The 27,175-nt window shown below is 33.2% G+C and overlaps 5 protein-coding genes across 8 annotated transcripts in view; 3 read left to right on the top strand and 2 right to left on the bottom strand.

Moving 5' to 3' along the window:
- The first annotated feature begins 3,772 nt into the window (after positions 1 to 3,772).
- On the top strand, positions 3,773 to 7,033 carry LOC106104819 (methyl-CpG-binding domain protein 3). 2 transcript variants are annotated; one of them, XM_013284992.1, is made up of 5 exons: positions 3,773 to 4,229; positions 4,590 to 4,739; positions 5,653 to 5,818; positions 6,048 to 6,192; positions 6,589 to 7,033. In XM_013284992.1, exons 1-5 carry the CDS (start codon positions 4,099 to 4,101, stop codon positions 6,753 to 6,755), a joined length of 759 nt encoding a protein of 252 aa, XP_013140446.1. In that variant the 5' UTR covers positions 3,773 to 4,098; the 3' UTR covers positions 6,756 to 7,033. The 2 variants fall into 2 exon arrangements, with proteins under 2 accessions (XP_013140446.1, XP_013140447.1); XM_013284993.1 differs by lacking the exon at positions 4,590 to 4,739.
- On the bottom strand, positions 7,027 to 12,519 carry LOC106104817 (GPI mannosyltransferase 2). 2 transcript variants are annotated; one of them, XM_013284990.1, is made up of 2 exons: positions 10,008 to 12,519; positions 7,027 to 9,941 (listed from the first exon to the last, which is right to left on the bottom strand). In XM_013284990.1, the coding sequence occupies exon 2, from the start codon at positions 9,934 to 9,936 to the stop codon at positions 8,335 to 8,337; it is 1,602 nt and encodes a 533-aa protein (XP_013140444.1). In that variant the 5' UTR covers positions 9,937 to 9,941; positions 10,008 to 12,519; the 3' UTR covers positions 7,027 to 8,334. The 2 variants fall into 2 exon arrangements, with proteins under 2 accessions (XP_013140444.1, XP_013140443.1); XM_013284989.1 differs by having other exon boundaries at positions 10,012 to 12,519.
- Positions 12,520 to 12,617: 98 nt separating this feature from the next.
- LOC106104818 (ubiquilin-1) lies at positions 12,618 to 18,426 on the bottom strand. Its single transcript, XM_013284991.1, has 11 exons — positions 18,213 to 18,426; positions 17,901 to 18,087; positions 17,335 to 17,432; positions 16,970 to 17,113; positions 16,478 to 16,616; positions 15,862 to 15,969; positions 15,218 to 15,489; positions 14,613 to 14,726; positions 13,938 to 14,135; positions 13,369 to 13,501; positions 12,618 to 12,800 (listed from the first exon to the last, which is right to left on the bottom strand). Exons 1-11 carry the CDS (start codon positions 18,312 to 18,314, stop codon positions 12,724 to 12,726), a joined length of 1,572 nt encoding a protein of 523 aa, XP_013140445.1. The 5' UTR covers positions 18,315 to 18,426; the 3' UTR covers positions 12,618 to 12,723.
- Positions 18,427 to 19,408: 982 nt separating this feature from the next.
- LOC106104767 (G patch domain and KOW motifs-containing protein) lies at positions 19,409 to 22,746 on the top strand. 2 transcript variants are annotated; one of them, XM_013284897.1, is made up of 6 exons: positions 19,409 to 19,674; positions 20,060 to 20,345; positions 20,720 to 20,808; positions 21,203 to 21,374; positions 21,905 to 22,037; positions 22,255 to 22,746. In XM_013284897.1, exons 1-6 carry the CDS (start codon positions 19,556 to 19,558, stop codon positions 22,707 to 22,709), a joined length of 1,254 nt encoding a protein of 417 aa, XP_013140351.1. In that variant the 5' UTR covers positions 19,409 to 19,555; the 3' UTR covers positions 22,710 to 22,746. The 2 variants fall into 2 exon arrangements, with proteins under 2 accessions (XP_013140351.1, XP_013140352.1); XM_013284898.1 differs by having other exon boundaries at positions 19,645 to 19,733.
- A 1,977-nt stretch (positions 22,747 to 24,723) lies between these two features.
- The window catches only part of LOC106104780, a 6,402-nt gene continuing 3,950 nt past the window's right edge, over positions 24,724 to 27,175 (top strand). The window contains exons 1-2 of the mRNA XM_013284915.1: positions 24,724 to 25,123; positions 26,368 to 26,389. Coding sequence (XP_013140369.1) covers positions 24,962 to 25,123; positions 26,368 to 26,389 — 184 coding nt within the window. The 5' untranslated portion in view covers positions 24,724 to 24,961. The remainder of the gene's footprint in view (positions 25,124 to 26,367; positions 26,390 to 27,175) is intronic.

The raw sequence follows: 27,175 nt of genomic DNA, 5'->3' as shown, positions 1-27,175 counted from the left end.
ACACGCTTCCTACGTCCACATCGTTTGTAATATACAATAACAATCAAAGGTATCGACTTGTACGAAGTTCGTAGTGTCAATAAGACCGATTCGATCGAAATCACGGTGACCACAAATAGGCAAACAAAGCACCTCGTCACCTCGACCCCTTTACCCTATTGTCCACAATATATAGTCAGATTAACGAGTAACGTATAAAGGAATTAGGTCGGCGCTCAGCGGGTGGCCGGAGGGACGATTTGGACAAGCCATGGCGGAGATTAGGGTGGGCAGGGGCGTGGTTAGCGCACCGTGAAATGCCGCGCCATTTCGCCGCGAGGTGACGTCACGGGGCACTCCTGACATTTCGGCTAAGGCAACACTGGCCCTACCTTCCTTCACCACTGATAACAAAAAAAATTGTCCGTTCTTTTTCCAGCAACACGCTACGTGAGCCCGCACATTTAGCTGTGCTGTCGCCTTGGCATTTGCCAAGTGAAACAAACCGCCTTTATGTATGTCACAATTTTATAGCCTTTACTACGTTTATTTTAGTCAGTGACGTCATACTAAGCGAAAATAACATTCTATAACTATTACTTACAACAAAGAGTGTGTTTACGTTTAAAATTTATTTTGCATTCTGTGAAACCAATAAAGAAACACATTTTAATTTTCCGGATATTGTTTTTTAATGCTAACACTGAGTCAACATTTTGCTTCAAAAAGGTTCCCCGTACTAATGAACTACGTAATAATGAAACACTGTACACAAAAAAACAAATAGTATTAAATGGTCGATTGTTGAAACGAATACATAAGCCGATAATTGGGAAATTATGGAAAATTTTACAATAGATACATCAACTACACTATCTACAATGACACGAAACGTGCATGGAACATTATTCATTGAAATATCTAATAGTAAACTACTCGAACTATATCTCGGTAGCTAAAACTAGCTTTTCCCCGTGACTCCTTCCAGCGTGGAATTAAAACAAAACATAAGTAGGTAACATGTACTCTAAACTTTCGCATTTACAATATTAGTAAAATAAAATAAGATTGCTTAGTATCAAAGGGTGACCTTTACAAAGTATACAATCTGTGATTATAAAATCGTAAACAATCAATGAGCGTTACTTTCATGGGATACGCGAAGGTCGCAGGAAAAAAAAAAAGGTCAGCGAGCTTGATCATGCGTAAAACATGCGTTGTAAACTGTCATTTTTACGACGTATAAATTGCGCGGGAATTATCCTCTGTCTTCATCGTATTCCTGATACACCGATCGAAAAGCTTTTGTATACATCGCTTTTAGTTTCCATTGGCGAAACTTCGATACAAAACATTGTTATCTCAGTTTTAAAATATAAAAAGAGGTAGAACACAATTATACATGTCATGTATTGTATTAATACTGAAGCAATGGAAACCTAGAGTAATAAGAATATTTGAGGCGGGAAAATTCCCGCTTTCTAATACTCTTATAATTCGTACTTAACAACTGAAAAAATTACTAGCATTGTTTGTAAGGTTGGCGACAGGCTATCGGCCCGGCGTAAAAATTAAGTTGAAACATAAGCCTACATTCACACGGGCGCTTTTTAATGCTCTAATTTAGCGGTTTTTTAACGCTATCGGTCCTATAAATACTTCAAAATTACTCAATCGCTCAGAACTAAAAAAAAATCGCTCGTGCTGGGAGGCAAATGGGAGGGGCCCAGGAGATAAGTGATTACTACAAAAAATTTTAAATAGTAACATAATTCGACAGATGCATAGAAGTAATAAATTTATTTTGCGTCATTATTTTAGAATTCCATATAACTGATATATTGAAGCAGATGAATATTTTAAAGTATTATCGTGGGAGCTTTGCCAGACGTATTCTTACGAAAGTATTTTCATTTGCCCCATGAACTTGTATATAAGCCTATTATTAACTTAGGAAAAAATATAGCTCAACAAAAGTTAAATTACATGATTTCTGAGAACTCAACAATTGTGAAACTAAAACTGTATAGTTGGAAATTTATGTGTTACACAAAATGTGTCATAAATAAATAATTATCTATGAATGATTGTACTTTTTATCATCAGCATCATCATCATCATCACCAGCTCACTATACATCCCCATCAAGAGGTTCGGAGCCTACCCTAATAGGGGGGTACCCTAAGGTGGTTTTTTGGTACATTATGTTTATAATCTAAGCATTCAAAACATCCAAAAAGAATTTAATAGTATTAGTCGGAGAGCCTTAATTAAGGATATCTTTGCTTAGTGAGATACTAAGTATCACTAAATAAATAAGACTATTTGTGGACCGAGATTCACATAACCTTTTTTATTATACTTTGTTAGGAACAAATTTAGAATTTAACTAATGTTTTCTATCTTTCATATTAATTTTAATTTCCATTAAGAATTTTAATTGTTATCAAAGTATTGATCATGGCCTATGAGATATTTTCTAAAAGAGAAAATTTGATAAAACAAATGTAATAAATCTTACTAATACAATATGTTTATTTGGGAGTTAAAAAATATAATAAAAAGCACTAAATGGAATTACCTTCAAAATTCACTGAATTAATAACATAGAATACAATTATATTTCTTTTACAGAATGGTTCAACAACATATATCAGAAACAGTAAGAACTGCATTATGTTTCCATAGCAACAAAGTAAATAAAAGCTTAAGTGCGGGTTACAAATGCAGAGCTACAAATATAACAATCCAAAAGTTGTTTGCATGCCAATTAAAAAACATTACATTTTTTTCAATACTAATATTATAAAAAGGAAAGAAATATTTTTTTGTATGTATTGTAATAAATTCAAAACGATTGGACCTATTTAAAAATTTCTTTGACCATTAAAATCTACATTATCACTGAGGTTACTCAGTATCACTCAGTATGTTAATAGACCATACTTTTTACAATTTTTTATATCACTTGAACAAAGTCATGATCAACAGCTAGTTCATTTATAGCAGGAGCCTTAAACTGAGGAAAATGAAGCCTTATACAATAATTTTAACTAATACTATCACCTATGATCCTTTTCAAATGTGTTAGTGTTTTGAAGCCAAGGATTGAAATTTTTTATTACATTTGAAAAATATGGTTTGTTGTAATTATTTTTTTTTTCATTTTTATACTAATAAAAAGTGCATGTTAATTTGTATTTATTTTAAACTTATTGGAACGACTTCTTAAATTTTTCTACATATCACCGCAACAAGTTGACGGTAATAGTAAAATGTTTTAATTACAATTTGCGGTATCTTACAAAATCAATCTATTACACTATTAGAAACAATTTGAGAATATCAAATTGGTTACGTATACAATTCTGTTTATATTAAAGTCATCGCTAATAAAAGTGAAAGTACTAAAATTTTGACAACTACCATAAACATATAAACAAGAAAACATATAACAAATTCAGATACATCTACTTACTTATAATCAATTTACAGAATTCCTTATCGTCCACTATTTATCACCATAAATAACTATTCACCAATTATATTCGCAAAACGCGATTTTGCAAACTAGACCCCACAAAACGCACTTTTTGACAACCGTGTTGATGACATTATAGATGCAATAGAGTAGATCAGTAGAGTAACAAGTCACGAGCTTTATGTAGAAGTCCCGTGTTTTATTCCTAATAGTAGGGACTAATTTCAATCAAAATCAAATATTAAATGGAAAGTATCTGTAAATCGACCTGGACTATAGTACTGAAAGGTGTTTAGTGTTTACTCCAAAAGTTTGGATCAGGGGCACAAAACTTGACAAAATTATTTTGTTTTGAATGTTCTTTGATGTGTGGATAGACCACAAACCTTCTGTCATCCCGTCAAATTGTCTATTGTATTATTGTATTGAGGTTGCAAAATTGATTTGCTTTACTTATAGAATATTTAACATAAGTATAAGTAATAATTTTAATCGATATTCAAGTTTTAAAGTGTTTTTTTTTACCGTGAAGACTTTATCCAATCATCTCAATTACGCAGTAATAAACTACTTCCTATCTAATTAATTTTTTCTTCTTGAATACTCACGGTTTGTTCTTCGTTAGTATCGCCATTTCAATGCAGAATATGAATATTTCAATAGAAAGAAAAAGATCTGATTGTTCAGCCTTGCCAAAAGGATGGCAAAGAGAAGAAGTTATGAGAAAAACAGGACTTTCTGCCGGAAAAGTCGATGTTTTTTATTACAGGTGATTTTAATATTCCTTATATGTATATAAACTTGTACACAAAAGAAATCTAAGTTGTTTTGTTAATGATTTTTAATCTAATATAGAGTAAACATTTATAACCAGTGTACTATGTATTTCAACAATGTTTGTGACATTTTATTTTTCATTTTAGTTTGAATTTTGTTTACAAGAATCTTAGAAGAAAGTTGTTTTTACATTGTAATTGGTACTTTATCTGGTGTAAACAATAAATTTGTAACAGTGGTACTCATTGACCATTCATTGCAATATCCAGTATCAATGAAAGTTAACAAACACTAACTGTAACATCAGCTTGTCATTGCCGACCGGTCTATGGTGATAATAAATTTTCTATAGCCCTACAGGTAAAAAGTTTCGCAGTAAACCAGAACTAGTTCGATATCTGGGTGATAGTATGGACCTGTCATGTTTCGACTTTCAACAGGGCCAAATAAACACAATGCTCCTGTGCAAGACCAAGAAAGCTCGAGCGCAGTTTGACTACAGGTTCCATCTATGTCGTAATTTATCACTTGTGTTGTGATCATTAGTGCAATCTTGTGCTTTGTGTTTACACCTATACCTGTTGCTGTTACCCTGGTAGCTTTATTGATAAGTAGCAATAGGGCTTGTCCCATATTTATTTATTTGGAAAATCCTTTGTATTTTATGTTTACAGCTTGAGGTAGTTGTGTTGTCAATTGTGATCATAGTAATATAGATTGCAGTGTGTGTGCGGACCTTTTTATACAATATTTAAATTATACCACAGCTTTTTCACCACTTCATACTACCGAGCTTTTACATTATAGCTTATTTAGACATCAAATCACATAATACAATGCAATTCAATAACACCATCAGCTTTACATATTCAGTTTATAGTAGGTCAGTCATTAAAACATAGAAACATCACATGCATTATAGCTATGCTTCAAAATTGATTCTGTACAGTCGAGGATATTTTTTCCTACCCATTTCAGTAAAATGTTATTTGACAGTTTAGTAATTAAGTCTAAGTAAGATTGATAACATATGAACATGATATATTGCAGTTCTTATGGTGAAAGATATACAAAACACAATCCTACCTGGGAAGCATATTTAATTCTTCGACTGTGCATTGATAATTGTGTCCATTTCTTACTTCACATGTCATTAACATTTGTTATTAAAAGCATGTGTTTTAAGCATGAAGAGTGAAAATCATCAAGTGTATAATATAATTGTTGGTTAAGGTCAAAAAAGAAAAATAAATACATGATCTTAAAAAATAATTTTTTTTATGTAATGTTCTTTTGTACTGCATAAATCAGGAAACATTTACTTAACACTAATATTGTACAGTTTTTGTATTTTTAAAGCTGTAGTTATTTGAAATGTAACAGTTTAAATTTATTCAATATATTTTTACTAATAGAGGAGTACGCTCAGACTCATCTCTGGTGCCACCTATTCGCCAGACAGCATCCATTTTTAAGCAGCCAGTAACAGTATATAAAACTCAGGAGAGTAAAGTGAAAACAGATCTGAAACAAGGCACACAAGAGAAGCCTAAACAATTATTTTGGGAGAAACGCTTGGAGGTGAGTTATGTGAAAAACTGTAAATTTGTATAGAAACCTTCATTCCACTTTAAATGCTTGAAATAGATAAAATATGCTGTGTTAAAAAAACATTGTATTAAAACTGAATCAAACAAAAATCTTAGGTCAAAAATGATACAATGATACAATTTCTCTAAGCTTTCATAGATATGTGCAAAATACTTGTTATTTATTAGTGCATATCACTCTATATTTTGTTTGTTTTCAGAATTTGACTGCATGTGATGCAAATGGTGTTATAGGAACAACAACACTGCCAAAGTACATAAAACCTTTGGGTCCGTTTACAACTGACGCAACTACCATACAGTCTCTAGCTACAGCTCTTCATGTTTCATCACAGCCAATTACAGGTACATTTGTTTTTTCTTAATTAAATTGTTTAGTGTTCAGTATTTTTTGTTATTATTTAACATTCATTGATAATCATTTATTTGAAAATTTCATGTCTGTAAAGTGATTTTATAGATGACAATTTTATGTTGCTGCTAATAAAAAAAAGGCTTCAAGGTGAACATTTAAACCGACCTTGCCTCTCTATAGCTTGTTTCGCGCTCTGGATTGCTCACTCGTCTCGGACGGAACTTTTGGGACATGTAACTTGTTCTTACTCCAAAAAAATCTTGAAAAACGTACATAATATGTATTTACTTTACCACTGATGAATTTTATTGTCTAGCGAGCAAACTTTTCAACCTTCGGAAGAAATGCCTCTCAATTTTCCGATTGAACTGTTAAAATGTTTCCAGGACAAACCGGATCGAAGCAAACCATAATGGAAAACCCGGGTGTTTTTTTAAACCCTGAGCAGCCACTGATTGCTTCTGTAACTATAACTAAAGACGATGTGAGACGTCAGGAGGAGCGCGTAAACCGCGCCCGACAGCGGCTGCGGGCGGCGCTTGTGGCCGCATAGGAATACGCCAGCGACGGGGAGCCCTCGTCAGAGACCCCCGCCGCTATGAGCCTACCTGAAGAACCCGACTCCACGGAAGATGTACAAAGTTTGCTACCCGATTCCACAGTTAATGATCCAACAGATTCAAGTAATTGACTGCAAATTTTTTTATTTATTACTAAGATAACTGACAATTGAAATTTCTTTTGGACTATGAAATTTAAATTTAGATAACTATTGGAATAAATGTTCTACTTAATGACTTTTTTATAAATAAAACATTTTGAGATTCGTAATAAATTTTATTGCTTCCTTAAACTCCATCATTCAGCAATGTAGGCTAAGATGTCACAACCATAATTTTGTAATGATATTTTTTTAATATTAAATGTAAACATTGTGATTTGTTTAAAATTTCTCTAATATTTTGATTGTTGGATATGAAAAAGCTGATTACTTCAACCTAATTATCACTATGAATTCTTTATCGAAATCGAAGTAAATACGAATTACACTATTTCTTAATACATAAAACAACTTCATAACTGCAACAGCAAATAAATTACTTAAAAAAAAAAAACAAATCATACTAGAGCTTAACTCAAAGACTAGATCATTAACTTATATTTATAATACTAGAAAACTATTAACTTGTGCATAATAAGTTAAAATTGTCTCAGTAAAAAGTTTATTCCATAGATATTAATTTAATGAAGATAGTTTCCACGGAACAAGCAAAAGGTCAATGTTCCCCAAAGATGGTTACAAGGAAAAACGCACTTCTACTGTACCTCTGTACAGAACTATTGTCTTCTATGGAAACTAATCGTCTATTAGCCTAAAAATTTAACTATAAGCATAAGCCAATACTCTACAATTGGGTCCCAAGATACATCATTATAAGTAAAATACTAAGCAAAAATTTTATTAGAATAAATTATTTAAGGACACTCGCTTAAAGTCATATGAATAAAGAAATATTATCCTAAGAAACATACATCCCACTGTAATAACCCTTAAATACTTCTAGGTAAATTATTTCCTAAATATAATGGGACAATCTAATAATAAAGTAACATTCTATCTTTTTTGGGTCAAACAGAGATCACATGTGGCAGATAAACCTAACCTAACATTATCTAGAAATTTAATTATTGTTAAAATGCATATTTCACTTGATACAGGCAAAAAAGAACTATAGACAAGTTCTAGAATGGGATTAATTTGAAAAATCTCGCAATCAATTTACTAATACTTCATTACCAATTGAAATTTTAGTACAGTTGATAATTTCTCTCTTTATATGGGTAAAATATTCAGAAATACTTCTCTAAATCATAGGAGGGACTATGGTGTTCAAGCTTTCAAAATCAGCACTCTATATGTACTTTCATTAATCTAAACATCAATGAAGGCCCCAAGTTGTAAATGAATTAAATCTATATTTATTTCTTAAGCCTAATTGGAGTTTTTTAAAATTTCATTGTTAAAACTAAAAAATGATATGTTAATACAATTAAATATTATTATGTATTAATTCTATAGAAGCTTATTTTAAGTGTAAAATGATATGTATGATATGATTGCTTGAATCTAATCATGTCCAAGGGTAAAAATTAGAAAATGCAATGGTTCCTATGACTAAATATCCAATGAAATAACATTGTATAAATCTTGATTGAAAATCGGGCATATGCCTAGATATAATAAATGTTTTCCATTTACTGTACATGTTGTCTACACCTTCTAGGTTAGCTATTGAAAGATGATGACTAGGGATTCTCTTTCCGGTGCCAACACGTCTAAAATGTTCATTTATAGCATTCTGGTCTGATGATTGTGTCGGACCAACATTCATCTTACTCGCACATATCCAATATAAAATAGGACTGCCTGATGCCAAAAGTCTAGTTGCAACTTGAATGTGCACATATACAATACAAAATACACTAAGAAATATTGCATGAACTACATAAACAAATATATTCGGATCATTGGTCCCAAATGATTTAGAATATTGTCTAGGCCTATAAGCCATTTTATTCATATATCCATAATTAATAATATTGTCTCTTAATCCAAGTCTAAAACATAGCCTTATATTGTTTTTTATAAAAGAAACTGAATAAAATAAAATTAAAATCAATATTGGTGAAGCCAACAAAAAGTTTGGAATTTGCTTTAATTTGTAATAATTAAAGAATCCTACATCCCAATAATGACTTTGAATGTAAGAATATGATAAAGGTATTGAATAATTGCACCAAGGACTGTCCCCAGAACCAGGCAAAATATATTCAGTGTTTGATAAAAATTCTGGTAAGTTGTGATCATTGATGGTACAAAATTTAAAATAATTATACAATTGTACAAGTAGGTAGGGGATCAAGGCAACAATTACAGTTATGAAAAGTGCTACACTGCTTGTAAGAAATGGTAAAAACAAGAATGGGAGCATAACTCTATGCTTAAGAGTCCTATATTTGTTGACAATTTCAGGCAAAGTCCTTTCAATGACATTCTTGAAACTTGTATAGAAAATGAAACCCAAATTAACTAAACCATTAGATCTTGTTATCATAGACAAAGCAGCAGGAAATGCACTTGTGATATCAATGTTGGCAAATCTGAGTGATTCATTCTCAGTACATTTGAACATTGTGTAAAATGACATAAATGCAAATAAAGTCTCGGAATATGGAGCTGTGAAAAATATACTTGCAGGATTTACACAATACAGTATAGTAGATTTGTATGCATAGCATTCACTTCTTAGAACTCTCAAACTTAGACTATGTAGTATGTCTGCAGATTTAATAAATAATACAAAGTTAACTATTGTAGCAGATATCAGTAACAGACTATGGAAATTGAGAAATGTCCCTAGTATACTACTAAACATGAAAGCAAGATATCGAATGATGAGTGGATACAATGGTAAGAATGCTAAACAATTTTCATATGTATATCCATATTGGGCTATGTGAATAAAATATTGAGCATCCCACCTTTTCATACCACCTAATAGCTTATCAACGACCATATCTGCAGCTGTTTTCCGCAACGTCGGGTCTTCAGGACTGACAAATACATTTGCATCGTGGTCGGGTATTACGGCGTTAAATATTGCTTGTATCAATATGACTGCAACTCTTGAATTAAATGCAAACCATAGAACTTTCTGTCGCGGAGAATACATATTATCTGCAATGAAACAAAAGGAATTTGAAATAGAAAATAAGATTTCAACTAGGGGAAAATATTATATACTTACGTAAAAACTTTTTCTAATACACCTAATGTAATCAATAATATATGGGTCACATATAGTTCAAGTTCATAGGGGAGATTATTGACGAAAACGATGCATTTAATAAAAAAATCAATATACAAATTCAAAATGGTTTGGCATAGTTTTGCGGCATTTTGAAATCTGTCAAATCAAAAATTGACATTGACAGTTATTTTCTAGAATTACCAGTTGCCATTCAAAGAATAAATAATATGATCAAGCAGATGCACTATTAGCCACAGGTTTTGTAGTCAAACTAGCTAATCCTACGCAGCTTCGTCCTTCTTTCCATAACATAACAATATTTATGAAAACTTGCCAACCACTAAACTGAGAACAAAACTTTCCCCCGTAAAATATATTATTCATTTCTTCTACTCCTGTGGGCGACACATTTTACTTCCTTAATCAGAGGATTGCTGTTTTTTTGTTTTCCCTTTCTTTAAAACGTACTACTTGTATATAGTATCATAGACTTCGCCAGCCGATATCGCCCTTAGATCTTGGGTAGGTCCTGGATTTAATGTCTAATTAACATTATGCTGTCCCTAAACAGGACAACGCCCATGTTTAGAATATGAACGATTATAGGACTGACGAAGTACAACAATTACATAGAATATGGGCATCAAGTTATGGAAGGTCTTTCTCTTGTTCCTTTAATTTGAAATTAAACAAAAACAATGGGCAAACTGCAACATTGGGACAGGAAGGAATACGAATAGAATGAAAACACTATGCCAAATAAATTGTAATGGGCATGTTGTCGTTCGTAAAAATGAAGGCAAAATGTTAGGGTTTATAAAACCTAGTTCGCAGACTACACGTAATAAGATCAGGGAGTTAATGTACGGTCTGCCAAAAAAATACAAACGAATCGCCCAACTTTACTATAAGAGCTTATATCAGGTCAGGTTATTACAATTTCAGCTACATTTTAATAGGTAGAGATAAATTTAAGGTCATGCAAATATTTTTAAAGAAAATTATAAAAACCCAGATTATATTTTATATAGCATTCCTATATCAGTTATCAGTCACCATACAATACATACCATATTTGTAAATAACGTTTAAGCAACTCATATAATTTATAAGCATTGAATAATATTACATATAAACAACCGTGGGTAGATAAACAACATGACAATTTGTTATATTTATAACCATTTTTACTTTTACATTTATTGTAAAACAAAACTATTTACATAAACCTACAATCATAAATGTAATTTTAATCTAAATTTAAAGTAAATTTAACATTGATAGATAAGAAAAATATGGGACAATATATTCACCAGAGACAAATATTACCTTCTTTACAAAAATAATATGATAAATTACCGAACTTAAAAAATTACCTTTGCCCAACACGATAGGGAAGGCGAGTCCTTCCTTGAAAAATATTAAATACCTAGATATAAAGGAATGGAATTAAATTACTAGATTGTATGAATTGCTACTAAAATTACAACTTTTACAACACTACAAAGGTTACACAAAGATGTAAATAGATAGACTCTTATACACCTCAGAAATAAACGGTGCTATTATTTCTATTGATTTTAAACATGAAGACATAGCATTGAGGCTTTCAAATATTTTGTCGGCTCGAAACAAATACGAGTCACGCAGAACACAATTTTATAATCAAATTCAATTGAAATAAGAAATTACCACGAACTTATGTAAAGAATTACCTTACGAGGCTGTAACCACTTTAAAGAAACGCACATTAGTATCAACAATTTAAACACCAAAATACAAGATATTATTAGCCAGTTAAATGTGTGATTAATTTTATCGTTTTAATTGAACTTAAAACGTGTAGCGGGTTTTAAAGGAATGGTTGGGGAGGTAAGATCACCTTGAGCCATCAAGATATATAAAAAGACGTATTCTTAATATCTGTTACAATCAGTAAGAGCCTATCTATTTAGATTTTTGGTTACTAATATTGTGTAAGTAAAACCCCACAATGTTGATTATTGATCTTTTTACCACGTACATTTTACGTCGTAATTTATAATAATGAGTGTATCTAATTAAAAAATCACATATTGTGAATATTTTAAATGAAATTCAAAAACACTTCATCAAGTGTACTTTACACGCATTAGCAAGCTAAAACTTTTTTTAGCTTAAATTTGCAGAAACTTGTCAAAATTAGTTTCTAAAAATTAAAACTGTGCTCATATGCTATTTCTTATGAAAGACAAAGTGATTAATTACTTAAAGATTTCGCAAAGTATGAAAAAAACGAAAAAGTAAGCATAAAATGCTTTTACTATACTAAATTTCTGTCAACTAAGATATTCCTTCATCGTCGGCTTATTTAGATACATTTACTAAATCGAAAGTGTTACAAGTCATATCTTCTATTGACACATTTAATTTTATACTACGGAATACATAGATAATAGTCACTTTTAGTAATAAGTGTATAGACATTAAGATTTTAAAATCGCATCTAAACTATTTAGAGTTTGAAAAAAAATCGGTGTAAACACAAACAAAAGCTATTGGAACATAGATTATAGACGAGAATGGACATTTTGCGACAGCACCAAATTCAAACAATCAAACACAATAATTGTAATAGTTTTTATGTGATACATTGCAATGTAGACGTGTGTAAGGAGGCGAACCGAAAGTGGTGTGAGTTGAGTAGTGTCATGTCTATGGGCAAGATCGTTAGCTCATAGACAACTGGCCGAGGGCCAGTAGCCTCTCCACGGCCGCGTTCACGTCGCCGAATGTTGCGATCAGCGCTGCAACCAAAACGTACATTAAATACAAAATACACATGTAAAATGTAACAACAAATGGTGGGTAGTGTTAAGAAGAAAATCTGGCAACACTAGAACCTTGGCATAGACGTCCCGTCCCTATCTAACAGCTGCCAATGCCTTTCAGACGCATTGGAATAGCGCGCCATTCTGTCGGAAGTAGCTCTGAGTGTTTAAGTTAATTACGCTAGATACATTAATTGCCTAAAACTAGTTGACATTTTCAATAAAAATGTACATGTTATGAATTTGAAATGTTTTAAACCTACTCAAATAGTCTGAATCTTATCTGGGAAAAACTCCAAAACTATTACTATTAAACTATCCATGGGCATCGCTAGCCGATGATCAAGGAGGGTTAGTTGTAACACTACTTTTTTTATTCCAAGAGACATCCCATTTTTAAAAATCTTTTTAAGTTATCTATATTTGTCAATAAGGATTGTGGGCACCGTAGTATTTTGAAATAATTTATGTATTCCTGGGGACGTCTATGAATCTATGTATGGTCGACTTTTCGTGAGTAGCTTAGTATATAAAATGCGGTCACCCTGCAGATTGGCCTCCCTGTTGAGGAAGCCCATGGCGGCGAGCTGCTCCAGCTGCTGCGAGTAGCGCTGCTCCGGCGGCTGGCTCGTGTTGCTATGGTTGCTTGACATCGCGGACATCATGCGCTGCATGAACTGTACACACCACAATACCTCAGTTATCCTCAGTGTGAAATAAAGATATTCTTACAAATTAGATACAATTCTCATTCTTATTTTCTAAATGATATATGATAGCCGAGGGGACATACGCTACAACACGGTGTATAACCGTGCCGGAGGACTGATTTTAGTCCTTTTACCTTCCCATCTCTTTTCTTATAAGAGAAGACGGATTTGACGCTTGAGGAGACGCATAGGCAGGCGAAATATCTTTATGCGCGTTTCTTCTTCCGTCGATTAAGGGTAGGTAACACATCTGCTATTGTGTATGTCTATGGGCAGCGGTAGCTTCGCCATTTTGGCGGATTCAGTTAGTTGCTTGCTTTTTTACCACCTTATGGTGTAAAAGAAATTTGAAAAACGTAATACTGTATCAAAAAACTGTTGTTCAAGGAGTTTTGTTACATACCTGAGAAAACAACTCTGAGTTTTGTTGCTGGCGGGGCGTGGCGTTGGGCGTGGTGTTGGCCGAGGGCGTGGTGGTGGCGGGCGCGGGGGGCTGCGCCGCCGCCGCCGCCGCGCCCAGCCCCAGGTTGTTGACGAGGCTGGGCGCCGCCGTGCGCAGCTGCTCGATGCCTTGCTGGATTTGCAGCAGCGCATTCAAAGCCTAAACAATTACAAATTTTAAACTAATTATTTACCACTTATGTAAATTATAACCTAAAAGATAATAGGTGACAAATCCCAGAACATTTTGAATCTTGTCTTGTAAATCTACACTAGTCTATCCTTAACAATAAAGAAGAATAATTTTTATTTAGATTAGCTTAAAAACCACAGATTTTGAAAATTCTTTCACCATTAGAAAGGTATTTTAACTGTGAGTAACATAGGCCATATATTTTTTTATTATCTATACCTGTATTCAGAGATTGTAAAGAGGAAAGATTTTTCGGATTTTGTATGTATTGAAATAACTCAAAAACTGGACCGATTTTAAAAAATTCTTTTACCATTAAAAAGCGATAACGCGCTGAATAATAAGGCCACAGATTTATTGTATTTTTTAATTTCAAACGGACGACATCGCGAATAGTTAATGTTACAAAAGTTACTATTAACAAATTACTAATAGTTTGTTTACCTGTGGATTAGTCATCATTTGCTGCATTTCAGGGTTCTGCAGTTGAGACAGCATCTGTGGCATCATCGTGCGGATTTGTTCTTGCAGTTGAGGATTGTTGGCGAACATTGGGTTCTGTTGGCATCGAAAATAAATTTAGTCAACATCTAACATAAAATATCAATACAAATGTTAATTATCCATATATATTTATTATACTAATATTATAAAGAGGAATGATTTGTATTTTTGTTTGCATTGAAATAACTTAAAAGTACTTTACAGATTTTAAAAATACTTTCACCATTAAAAGCTACAGTGAGTAGCATAGGCTATTTTTTTATCATTGCTTAATGCCACGCAGACGAAATGGCGAGCAACAGCTCATCATCATCATCACCTCCTTATCCTACTCCCGTAGGGTCGGCGCAATAGGTTTTTGTCCTCCACATAACTCTATCATCCGTCATCTCAGTCGTCACTCCCTTTTTGATCATGTCTTCTTTCACACAATCCATCCATCTCTTTCTAGTTGTACGGGTGTACAACACTCATAACTAAATTTCTCCTTGTCACATGCCTTGTCCTTGTTCAGTCGCGAGCAATAGCTATTATTATTTTGATACCTGGTTGATGAGCTGCGTGGCCATGTCAGGGTCAGCGGCGAGCGCCTGCAGCATGCTGCTGGTGTAGGGCGCGCTCAGCATGGACTGCACGAGGCGCGGGTTCTCCGACATCTGCTGCAGCAACGACTGCATGCCGGGCGTGTTGATGAGGCCGGGCCCCGCGCCGCCCGCGCCGCCGCCGCTGCCCGCGTTGCCCCCGCCGCCGCCCCCGCGCTGCCAGGGATTCGGCAGCGGCTGGCGGTTCTCAGCACCTTGTTGCGGGTTCGTACCATCTGTGTGCAAAACACTTGTTATGTAGGATTTGAAGAAATCATTGCTGTTTTTGAATAATCTTTTTTTAATAAAAAGTCCCACACTTACCGACATGCTTTAGGATATATATTTTCACTCTATTAAAATTAAAAGATATATTAATTGGAAAAAATGACACGTGAGAGGGACATAACTACAATCCAATAGTGGCATAAAGGCAAGATTATGGCAACGGTGATTGTTAGTCAATGGCAAAAACGTTCACTATAATTTGAGCATTTGCAAATTAAAGTTTTATGCAATGAGGAAACAAAATAAAGTCCTTCATAACATGATGTAGATGAAGCCGCACAGTTACAGCTAGTTAATTAATAAACATATCAATGTTGTACCTGAATTATCCACCAATCCAGAGAATGGATTGCCGGCCATGCTGCTGGCTACATTCAGCATTGGCTCCTGTATGTCACGGTACATGCGCTGCAGTGCATTGTATCCACCTAGGACAAACAACTGTAATTCAAAAACTGTCACAAAAGAAAGAGAATAACTAACACATTCAATTCCAGTATGATTTCATCATATGAAGTAAAATGTCTGTGTTATCTTCATCTCCAGCTCTCTATATGCGGCATTGAGGGGCTCAGGAGCCTACTATAAGTAAGGGGTGACTAGGCCTTGGACAACCATGCTGGCCAAGTGCAGGTTGGTTCACTTCACAAATATCTTTTACTTCCTTTGCCAATATGTGCATCACGACGTTTTCCTTCACCGTAAGAACGTCGGGTAAATAATGTACATATGAATTTGTACAATTGAAAATTACATTAGTACAAGGTGAGATTCGAACCCAGGACCTGTAGATTACAAGTCAAGTGCTTAAAACTCCTGAGCCACCGACTCTTACTGTGTGTTATATATATATGTGTAACTGTGTAGTGTTCTAGGAAGATGAGTCACCTACATCACTATACAAGTTTGTTGCAATTAAAGAGTTAAAAAACCTACCTGGAATACTTTCTAGATTGGATATAGCGCGATCATGAGACCTCATCAGCTCTTGCAGCATAGCAGGGTTGCGTGCCAACTCCATGGTCTGACGCAGCAACTCAGGGTTGTTCAACATGTGGCTAATTTCAGGGTTTCTCTAAAATGTATTTTGCTATGTCAATATATGTACAATAATTTTGGTAAATTGTATGTTAATGGAAGTAAAGTAGAAATAATATCAGAAATAGCAATACATTGACTATATCTGATCCACCATTCGACTAAAAACAGAAAACTCTTTAGTAGGAACTGTATCTTGTATGTTCATGATTAGTTACTTGTTAATTGTTGCACAACATGTTTCAAATATTACTGCATCATCATCAACTTGCACTTAACCCTTACGGAGGATAGGCACAGTATGTGCTGCTCTTCCATACATCTCTATCAGCCGTCATATCTGAATCCACTCCTTTCTTAAGCATATTCTCTACTTCAAATATTACTTACAGACATTAAATCCTGCATTTGGGGGTTAGATGTTATAAGTGTCCTCATATTTTCAGGGTCATTCATCATCTGTTGCACTAAAGGGTTGTCCAGAACTTGTCGGAGCATTTCCGGATTTGTCAGCAACTCCTGTTGCATTCTTGCCTAAAATATTTAATAAATTAATCTTTATTACACATTACAAAATTATTTATAAAGTGTATCTTATTTACCTTCTTCCTACATTATATGAAAATTACATTAGGAAGCCTTAAGATAATATTTAACCAAGATTGTAAAAGCAATATAAAATTTTATTCTACATTTTTTATAAGTGAAGAAGTGATAAATATTTCATAGAAATAGGATAAAGTTTTTGAAATAACCTGTAAATCCATAAATGTGCTCTGACCCAGGCCAAGACTTTCCAAGCCAGCCAGACCTCCAAGTGAATTCAATCCAAAAGGTGTTGCACCTATGTCCGCTGAAAGTTGACAAATTATTGGAATGAAATAATTTACTTATTTCTTACTTTCTAGATACAAATTTCATAAAAGTACTCAGAAGTATCAAAGACAGAAGTAATCACAACTTTAAGTTTTTGTTAGGTAGGTGATCATTTTTGGTACATGAAAATGTTAAAATATGTAAAACTATGTATTTGGCAAATACTGTTTGTATCCATTTCAATACATTTTAGTTATATCAATGACTTTAGAGTTGGTTCTTATTTGCAGGGACCAATATTTTATTGCAAAAGTTTACTTCATCAGATGTATCTAGAATTAGTTTAAAAAATTGCTTAAAAGATTACAGTGCTCACATACCATACAAGTTCTATACAGACATAGAGTATACCTGTATTTTCTAGTATGTTCTAGGTCTGGCTTCACCAAGTTTATACCACTAAAGTTGTGTTAGGATACAAGAATCACATTTACGAAGTAAGTACCTGGTGGACGCCGTGTCCCTCCCTCTGGCTCCGGTCTAGGAGGCGTCTTGATAACAAGATGAACAGTCAAACCATCCTTGATGTTATGTTGTTTCAAAGTGTCATTATCATTCATTATTTTTCCAGCAAAAATCAGACATAACTGCTCAGCCTCGGCGCTGAACTTGGGAGACAGCACTTCTTTAAGCTAAAAATACGATATAAATTAATTTTTACACTCGTAGATGATTAAAAGAAATGTCACCACTGATTGCGTGTCTAATATCTATGTTATTACGCCATTTAATATAGATTCTATAGTCCCATACATACTTTTTTGATATCAGCATCTTCCTCAATTTCCACTTGTTGTTTCTCTTTCGGGGTTTTTACTGTAATTGTTATCTTTTTCGGTTCTTCTTGGCCTTCTGCCATTTTACTTGATATCGATGACTCTGTACTTTAGAAGAACAGTGAAATTTATGTACCACTACAATTTGACGATAAAAGCGCCTGACCACAGATAAAGTATGTTCCATGAAAAAATAGTGATGTGATATGCAATACCGCCACATACACCATAAGCAAAAAGTGATGCAATGTTTTTTAAAAATCTGAAAGTTATGTTTCCTTGATTCTCTTCTTACTGTTAAATAAATGATCTGTTCTTTTTTTTAAAAAACTAATTTCCTGTCGTTACCGTTTAATACTAGTACAGGTAAATGTACCCATTTAAACAAATAAAGCAAACATTCAGAAATAAAAATATGTATGTGCTGGTTTCTTACAAGTAAATTGTTCATTAGTGGTTTATTAATGTTTTGAAGCATAGTTTTGTACCTTTTTTCAACGTGTTACACCTTTTGTAACGTTGTAACGGAACCACAGAGTTTTGCTGTCTCCATTCTTGTAACATGGTAACATTAAAGATTTTAAAGCACTGTCTGAACTTTTAGTAACCCTAAATGTCAAGATGTTATGCGCGGTTTACACTTAGCCAGTACAGTTGATCAGTAACAGTAATAGCTGGCCTGTCAATCCGATGACTGGCAAAGCGTTTTATTTTTTTGTATAGTCCAGATATTGGCACAACTGGCTTTGTCTAAACGGTCTGTTCTTTACCAGTCCAGTGCTGATACAACAATTGAACAGGAACCACACATTGTTTGCTTAAAGTAATTATTTGAGATTTTTTTATTTTCTTATGCGGTAACTTAAAAAAACACTCCGATAACGAAATGCAAGTACTACTGGAAACAAGCTACGTTGGTAGAGTGGTATCTACAACGTGATTTTGGGTTGTAAAATTAGTATTTGATAAAAAAAAATATTTCCACTGCTATCTGGAATTTATTGTCATTGTAGTCTTGACGACTCCAAGATTATTTGACAAGGTTATTGGACTGGCATATTATAGCCAACAATTCCAACACTTCCCTGCCATACCAACACTACTGACCAACCGTACTGGCCGAGTGTGAACTGCGCATAAGTCCAAAAAGTCAATGTCACATTGTTCCTTGTTTGCATTTTTGCAATGACAATATCCACTCTGTGATTTTTTTGTAAATATGTTGGCTTTTTGTAACTAAATCGTAATCAACTTTTTTGTTGCGTAGAATCAATTCTTTACAAAAAACTTAAATGGAAGTGAATACTTAAATATAAAACTCAAAATGGAAAGTAAGAAAATATCCTTCGGATTTTTAAAAACGAAGAAACAAGATAAGCATGTGATTGCTGAAAAACGCGAATACATTGAAAGCGTCGAAGAAAATGCCATCAAAATCATTGGGTATATACAGTTTTTACTTATTAAATCGGGGTCACGATCTAACGGTCGTTACAATGAAGGTTTGTAAAATTCGTAGAAGTAAATATACTGACTGAATACTAGTTATAATTGCCGGATGTCCATTTAAATATGTGATCCCAGCTTTCTTTACATGAAATTCTTAATCAAGTCTAAAAAATATAATAATCACCATCATATTCTAACCTCAAATTCATTTCAATCTGGATATGATGTAATTTAGAAACTATCCAGTTTCATTGTATTTGAGTTTCAAAAGTAATACTGGCAACGTATAGACATATATATGTTAGCTTAAAAGATAATATTAAAGTTTACAAAGGAAATACTAAGATCTCAATGTAATAGTGCTTTTTAAACATTTCAGAAAAGAAGTAGCAGTGGAGGCTGAACCACTCATAATTCCCATGAAGCCAAACACATTAATAACAGCTGAAAGATTAAAAGAAATAGCTGAGAAAGTTGAAAGTTCAATTAATGAGCTGGAAACACCAAAAGCGCCAGAAATTAAAAATGAATCAAAAGAAAATGAGACACTTGACCAAATGGCAGTTCGGGAACTATTACAGGAAGCTAAACAAGAGAAAAAACAAGAAGTTCAGTCACTCAATATACTTGTACCATCAACTCCAGTGATAGATGGGCAAAAAGAGGTAAATATGTATAACAAGAATCAATACATTAGTAAAATAAGACTCTATATGTTCAAAAAAACAGGTCATATTTTGGCAACATTTCTCAAATGCAATTTTTTACTTTCATTCATACAATGCATGGCTGCCTTTATGATGGGTCTCTGGAACACCGGAATAGATTTTGCTAGGACTTCCACAGTAAGGTGCACATGGGAATATCATAAACTACTTTTTTATTCTGCGCTGACAAAATTGTGTGTTACATCTAAACTTTCAAATCCTTATAAGACTATTGTTGTCTCTTTTTTATTAAAGTGAAAAATAACTATATTACATAAGAAAGCCAAGACTTTGTAATAAGACATGTAATCTTTTAAAATGTAATTTTTCAGTCTTCTTTAGACGATTATGAGGCAGTGCCAGTAAGAGAATTTGGTATGGCCATGCTGCGTGGTATGGGATGGACACCTGGCAAAGAAGGGTAAGTCTCACATTATGCTCAAATTATGCTTAATTTTAAAATTACTACCAATATAATGTACATTAGATACTTTTTATTATCATAATGAATTTGGCAGAAGAGAAGATGCATAGGAAGGATAATGGGAAATGTTCTTCAGTACATTCTTCTGTTAATACACTAAACATCTTTTAGGTACCAGTTATAAAACTAAGCCTGCTTGCTCATTTGACTCCTTATAAATTATGAAATAATAAAAAAAGTTTTTCATATATAAAAAGTTACAATGTCACCAAACTATCATAAAATATGCAATAGTTTAGTAGGAATCTAGTTTAAAATCTTAATAAAATAGATAACAATTCCATCGCAGAAAAATTATCTCTAAATAAAAATACTAACTATTTGTTTCTAGGTCGAAATATAAATTGCCTAATTTGCGTCCGAAAGGCCTAGGTCTGGGTGCAGACAAAGTTATCAAAGACAACCAAAAGAATGCCTCAAAAGACAATGATAAGGAATTAGCTATTGTCAAAAATGCTTGCGTGAAAATAACTGCTGGAAAATATAATGGATGTTACGGAAAGGTGAGAAATAAAAATCATTGAAACACAACATTTTGGTACTAAAGTTATATTTTCTTGTTTAATTTTACCAAAATGATTATGTAAGAAATTATAATTTTAGTACTAAAATAAAGTACATATTTTCTTATGTTATTTTAGTACCACACACTTTATTATATATTTCATTTATTAGTGCATAAAATTTTTTGTATGTAACAAATAAACTCAAAAACTACTGGACCAATTTCAAAAATTCTTTCACCATTAGAAAGCTACATTATGATTGAGTGACATAGGCCAGTTATTACAGGATTTTATTTTAATTTGCGAGTAAAAGCTAGTATTTAATATTGTCCTAACATTCGCCCGCGTATCTGTCCTCATGGAATTAAAGAAAACGAAAGTAAGTTATGTTTTCTTCCAGACTATCCTCTATGTCTACACCAAATTTCATGGAAATCCACTCTCCATTTAGCCTACAAACTCTAACAAATATTCATCTATCCATCTAACTTTTACATTTATAATAGTATGATGTAATCACTTGACAGGTGGTAAGCTTGGATGACGACAATGGTCGAGTAATGGTCAACATACCTGTCAAAAAGGAAACTGTCAGTTTAAGTGAATTTATGATGCAGCCTGTCACTAAATCAGAGTTTGACAAACAAGCTAAAGTTATAAGTAAGTTAATCCATACATAACAATTTTAAACTACAATTAAATCATTAGATAACCAACAATTTGTAATGAAGATCAATTTGTCTTTTTCCACTGGGATAAAACAGCCGTACGTTGCTAGATTCGCACGACTAATGTTGTGGAAACAGGCACTAAGACTGTCATTCGATTTTGGGTTTCTAGAAGTGATAAAAATACAATTGTTTTTATTTATTTTTAGATGCAGATTCATATGAAGCTTATAAAAAGGATGAATTCAATCAAAAGCCATCTAAATATGAAATGAAGGATGAAAGTTCTTCAAGTAACAGATCGAAAGATAACAATGTTAGAAAAGAAATAAAGAATGTAGATGGTACATCTCAAAAGAAAAGGGAATATTCAAATGGTAGAAGTAAAGAAAAGAATCTACAACATGATTCATCAAGTAGTGAAGATAACTCAAGACAAAAAAGAATAGAAAGGAAAAGATATAGTAGCAATGAATCTCTTAGTTCTGACTCTGATAGAAGAAAAAAGAAACATAATAAACACTATAGTAGTAGTGATTCTGAAGATTATAAAAGGCATAAAAGTTCCCGTAAAGAAAGAAAAGACATTGACAAGAAAAGAAAGGGAAAAAAGAAAAAGAGAGATCGAGATCGTTCCCCTAGTCATCGTAAGCATAAGAAATAATTTAATAGAAATTATAATATAATCTTTTGCATTTTTATTGGTGATTTTCATTTTTCGAATACCTCAATACTTTTAATATAAAAGCGGACAAAAGACCCCTATACATGTTCAGTTTTATCTGAACAGTCAAACTGTACTATTAAAACCTGTGGGTAAAAGTTAAAATGAACAGTTCTCTATTTTGCCCACATGTCAGTTTTAACTAGATGAATAATTTTTACCAATACAGTGCTCACTGTACAGTTAAACTGTTCAGTAATAACTGAACTGTGTGTTACACAAGATACACTTCTCTGAGTAACGTTTTAATATTTAATTTGTTTTATTATGGTTGTATCTTAGAACAATATTTAGTTAGCTTTTGTTTGTGGTATAATTATCTTTTATTTGTTTACTGGGAGATATTATTTTGTAATCAAATACTGTCAGCATTGCTAATTATATATTTTACTATGGTTAATAAAAACTTGACAATTATTATAAAACTACAATAGTATGTAATTAAACAAAAAATTATAACTCAACTCGCAAGCAAAAAAACATGTAATGCTTTATGTCGCTGTGGAAATCAAAGTTCAGTGAGATAAAAAAAATGTATGTTATTATGAATTCACAGTGGCGAAACATTTCGAAAAAAGACCTTGCAAAGCTACAGTTTTTTGAACATTGATCGTGTGTCCTGCTTAAAATCTCTAGTCTATGTTATTGTTATTGCACAGGGCACCTACTATATTCTATGGTGTCTGTTTGTGAGCGAAGGACAAAATAAAATACGTACTTTACTCCGAAACAATATGTAAGAACCAAGGGAGCCAGAGGAGCTGCTTCCCCGAAAGACCCCAAAAATGAGAAATAGATATAAAAACTATTACAAATAAAACGTTTTTTATGATGGCTGTCCTAGATCTAGCTTAGATTATAGGATGGTAACGCCCAGTGTCAGAACATATAAATACGTATAAATTTATGTGTATACTAGCTTTCGCCCGCCTTCCGTTCGCTAGACATCAAATAAACAAAAGCGAATAGCCTATGTGTTCTTCCAGACTATCCTCTACATCTATACCAAATTTCATCGAGATCTGTTCAGCCGTTTAGGCTACAAACTCTAATAAACATCCATCTAAACTTTCGCATTTATAATATTAGTAAGAAGTAAGAATAAATATTTATGTGTAAGTACTACGGTAGCTTATTAAAATTTCATAAACACCTACTAAATATACCAAGGGTATGGTAAATATGTCACCGAGGTGTTAATTCTTGTTTGTTACACTTGGTAACAATCACAATACCATTTATTATACAGTTTGAAGGTGACAGTGATGTAAAATTTATATAAGGATAACGCTCTCGGTGCCTCGTAAATTATTTACGAAGTGTCACCTTCACTAATGCGACGTCTTGTAAAACAAAAGAGAGTCGTAATATTATACTTAATTTAACGCGCGCTTTGATAACGCGCATTTGAATTCCACGTATGAAAACGCGTACTTCTAAACGCCCATTTGTATGTACCGGTATGATGGTGTATAGAAATAACGATTCTGGGTTTCAATTTTCATTCAAACATTATCAGGAAGACGCTATATCTAGATTTTTCGCAACTAAGGAAACAATTCATTAATTTTCTTTAAAAAATTAGATTGTAATCAAATCATAAGTAGAATAAGTAGAAGTGTAATTTATGTTATGGAAGAACGGAGTATCCTGTCACAGGTATTTTATACTTAAAAGGATGCTCCAACAACTGTTTAAAACTTTTGTAAATGTATTTTTCAAATAAACGAATTTATTATTATCAGTAGAGAATATTTGTAATCAGTTTACCTGTGCACAACTTGTCTCTATAAACTATGTTGTTAAATGATTGGAGACTGGAGACCTCTCATCAGTAGTGATTATCGCTAATCTGTCAAACGTAGGCAGAAAATATTTTGCATCCGTCGGCGCATGACCGAGCCCCGACCGGGCGATGGTACAACGAGCACCTCAGTTGCTCCCCCGCCGTCGACGTCGATGCGCGCATTTACTAATAATTATACTCTTCATCATCGAGTGCATACTAATGACTGAAAATACGCCCAGAATAAACACGTAAACACTTCAAGCCATTTCCCTGCTTACCGATCAACAATGGCGTAGCAACTGAAAATTTTCCGAATTATTTATTGTACTACCAAAAAGTGACATTTTACGTATATTCCAATACGTTTAGTGATTTTGTAAAGGTGTATAAAAAAATATAAAAAATGATACAAGATATTGAGGCGGCCGCGTTGGCGGAGCGGATAGCGGCGTTCAAAAGCGATCCAGAGAAACTGCAACAAGCAACGGAATTCGTGGAGCTGCTTATAAAACAAGCAGAAAAGGAAGCTGGACTTAAACAAAAAGAGAAAGACAAAAACAAATTTGTAAGTATCTATATTTTCCCAGTTTGGAAACCGAATGTAAGGAAATGATAGGGCGGTAAGTGTTTGATGTCAAATGATACAATTTTAGATTGCAAGGACTCGCTTGTCACGAATAGAAACACTTCTTTGATCGATACACGCATTTTCTGTATGCATTTTCATGCTTTTACATAGATGCATACAAGCTTGCTTCTAGAACTACTGTTTTCAGTTAGGTTCCGTCACATAAAAGAAACTCATCTCAGTTAGCATTAGTTAATAGCAGTAGTAGTAAGAATGCAGAGATATTAGCTCTTCTACAGAATTTAATTTTACTATTTTCTTATTCTTAAGTAAACCTTCTTATGATTCAAGTGAAGTTCAAAATAATTTATAAATCACCGCGAAATCTTATCGCAAACTTAAATTACGAAAATAATAACCATAACATTTTCCATTGATTTTTTAGGTTCTTTTCACCGTCCTTTTATTTACCTTCAACAATTAAGTTACATTGTTTTAGAAGTAATACTAATCGTTATGTTTACAATGTTTTGTATAATACGGTAACATTTATGATAATATATTTTGACAAGCCTATCAAACGCTCAAGAGATTGTAAGGGTTAATCGGTATACGATATATTAACATGATAAAACCGTAAGCGGTGTTATGGAACTGGTACAAATTGCTTGATCGATAGCCGGCATATAGCATCTGTGGTACAATAATATGTAACACGCTAAATGCCACCGACTCGCCTGGCGAATTCATTTTACTGCAAAAGTTCATAGTGGCATGTAACGTGTTAAGTTTAAATTTAGTATTGCACTAATAATGAAATATAAATTATAAAAATGCTATTCTTGATTTAATATAAGATGTAAGAAGCATGTTTTATAGCCTAGAATTTATTTTAGTTGAAATTAAAATAAGCAAATCTATTCCTCAAGGGACACCTGTAATAATAATAATAATTTGGAGATGTTAAGAAGTACCATAATAATGCTTAGTTAATTATCACTTACAGTTTTATAACAATGAAAAAAAGTTAGAATTCACCTGTTTTCACAGGCTTTTTATAGCCTGAACGTCACGTCTGTCACGAAAAAAATACTATTAGGCTATTGTTTTTTCTTAACTAAAGTTTAAAAAATATTAGTGTATGTACAATAAGACATTTCCTAGCTTACAGTTTTAATTGCAAGTTTATAAATTTTTTGCTATTTGATATTTTCTTCACAATCATTTTTGCTTTGTTACAGGAAGGGCATGACTCAGGAGTAGGTAAGTGATTTTGAAAATACATGACACCAAAGATTTCAACACTTTTCCACCTTTGAGAGAATATATTAATCCAAGGTTTCCACTGTACTTTTCTACTTTGTAGTCGAAAAAAACATGCAGAAAATTTCTTTTATTTATGATATGTTTATAGAGATTGAAACTGAACAGATGTTTCAATTCATCAAAACCCTTATACTGATAGTCAAGAAGGCGAATGTCCCAATTTTACAAACGTTTCCCTAGTTACTCCAAAATCCTTCAGTGTTTTATTTTATAACTTAGGATGTTTCCCGTAGGGGCGATCAGCCATTTCACAAAAACACTTTCATCTGCAGGGCCACAGGGCCACTTGATCTTTGGCCGATCGGCCTAACGGAAAACAACCCAATTTGCTATTGTGTTTTTTTCTAATGTAATATGAAGGATGACAGTATTTTTTTTAAGTTTTTGTGGGCAATGAAAATCCACGTTAAGATTACCATTAATAAAAGACGTTTCCCCGATGACGTAAGATGAGCGTCATTTAGATTATCGTGCCACTTGTTTCTTTAAACGCTACTAATCCTGATGTAAAGTTTCCTAAGCAACACTTTAGAGAAATCATTTATTTATTAAAAATGTACAGGAAACATTTTAGTAGTTTATGTAAAGATGCGGTCGCCAAAAGCTAGATAGTTTATAGACTGAAACGTATGTCATCATCATCATCCACTTGCCCTTATCCCTTATGGAGGGTCGGCACAGTATGTGCTGCTCTTCCATACATCTCTATCAGCCGTCATATCT

The sequence above is a fragment of the Papilio polytes genome, unplaced genomic scaffold (assembly GCF_000836215.1).
Source record: "Papilio polytes unplaced genomic scaffold, Ppol_1.0 DF823399.1, whole genome shotgun sequence".
NCBI lineage: Eukaryota > Metazoa > Arthropoda > Insecta > Lepidoptera > Papilionidae > Papilio > Papilio polytes.
Note: the sequence above shows the minus strand (reverse complement) of the source record. Positions and strands in the feature narration are given on the sequence as shown.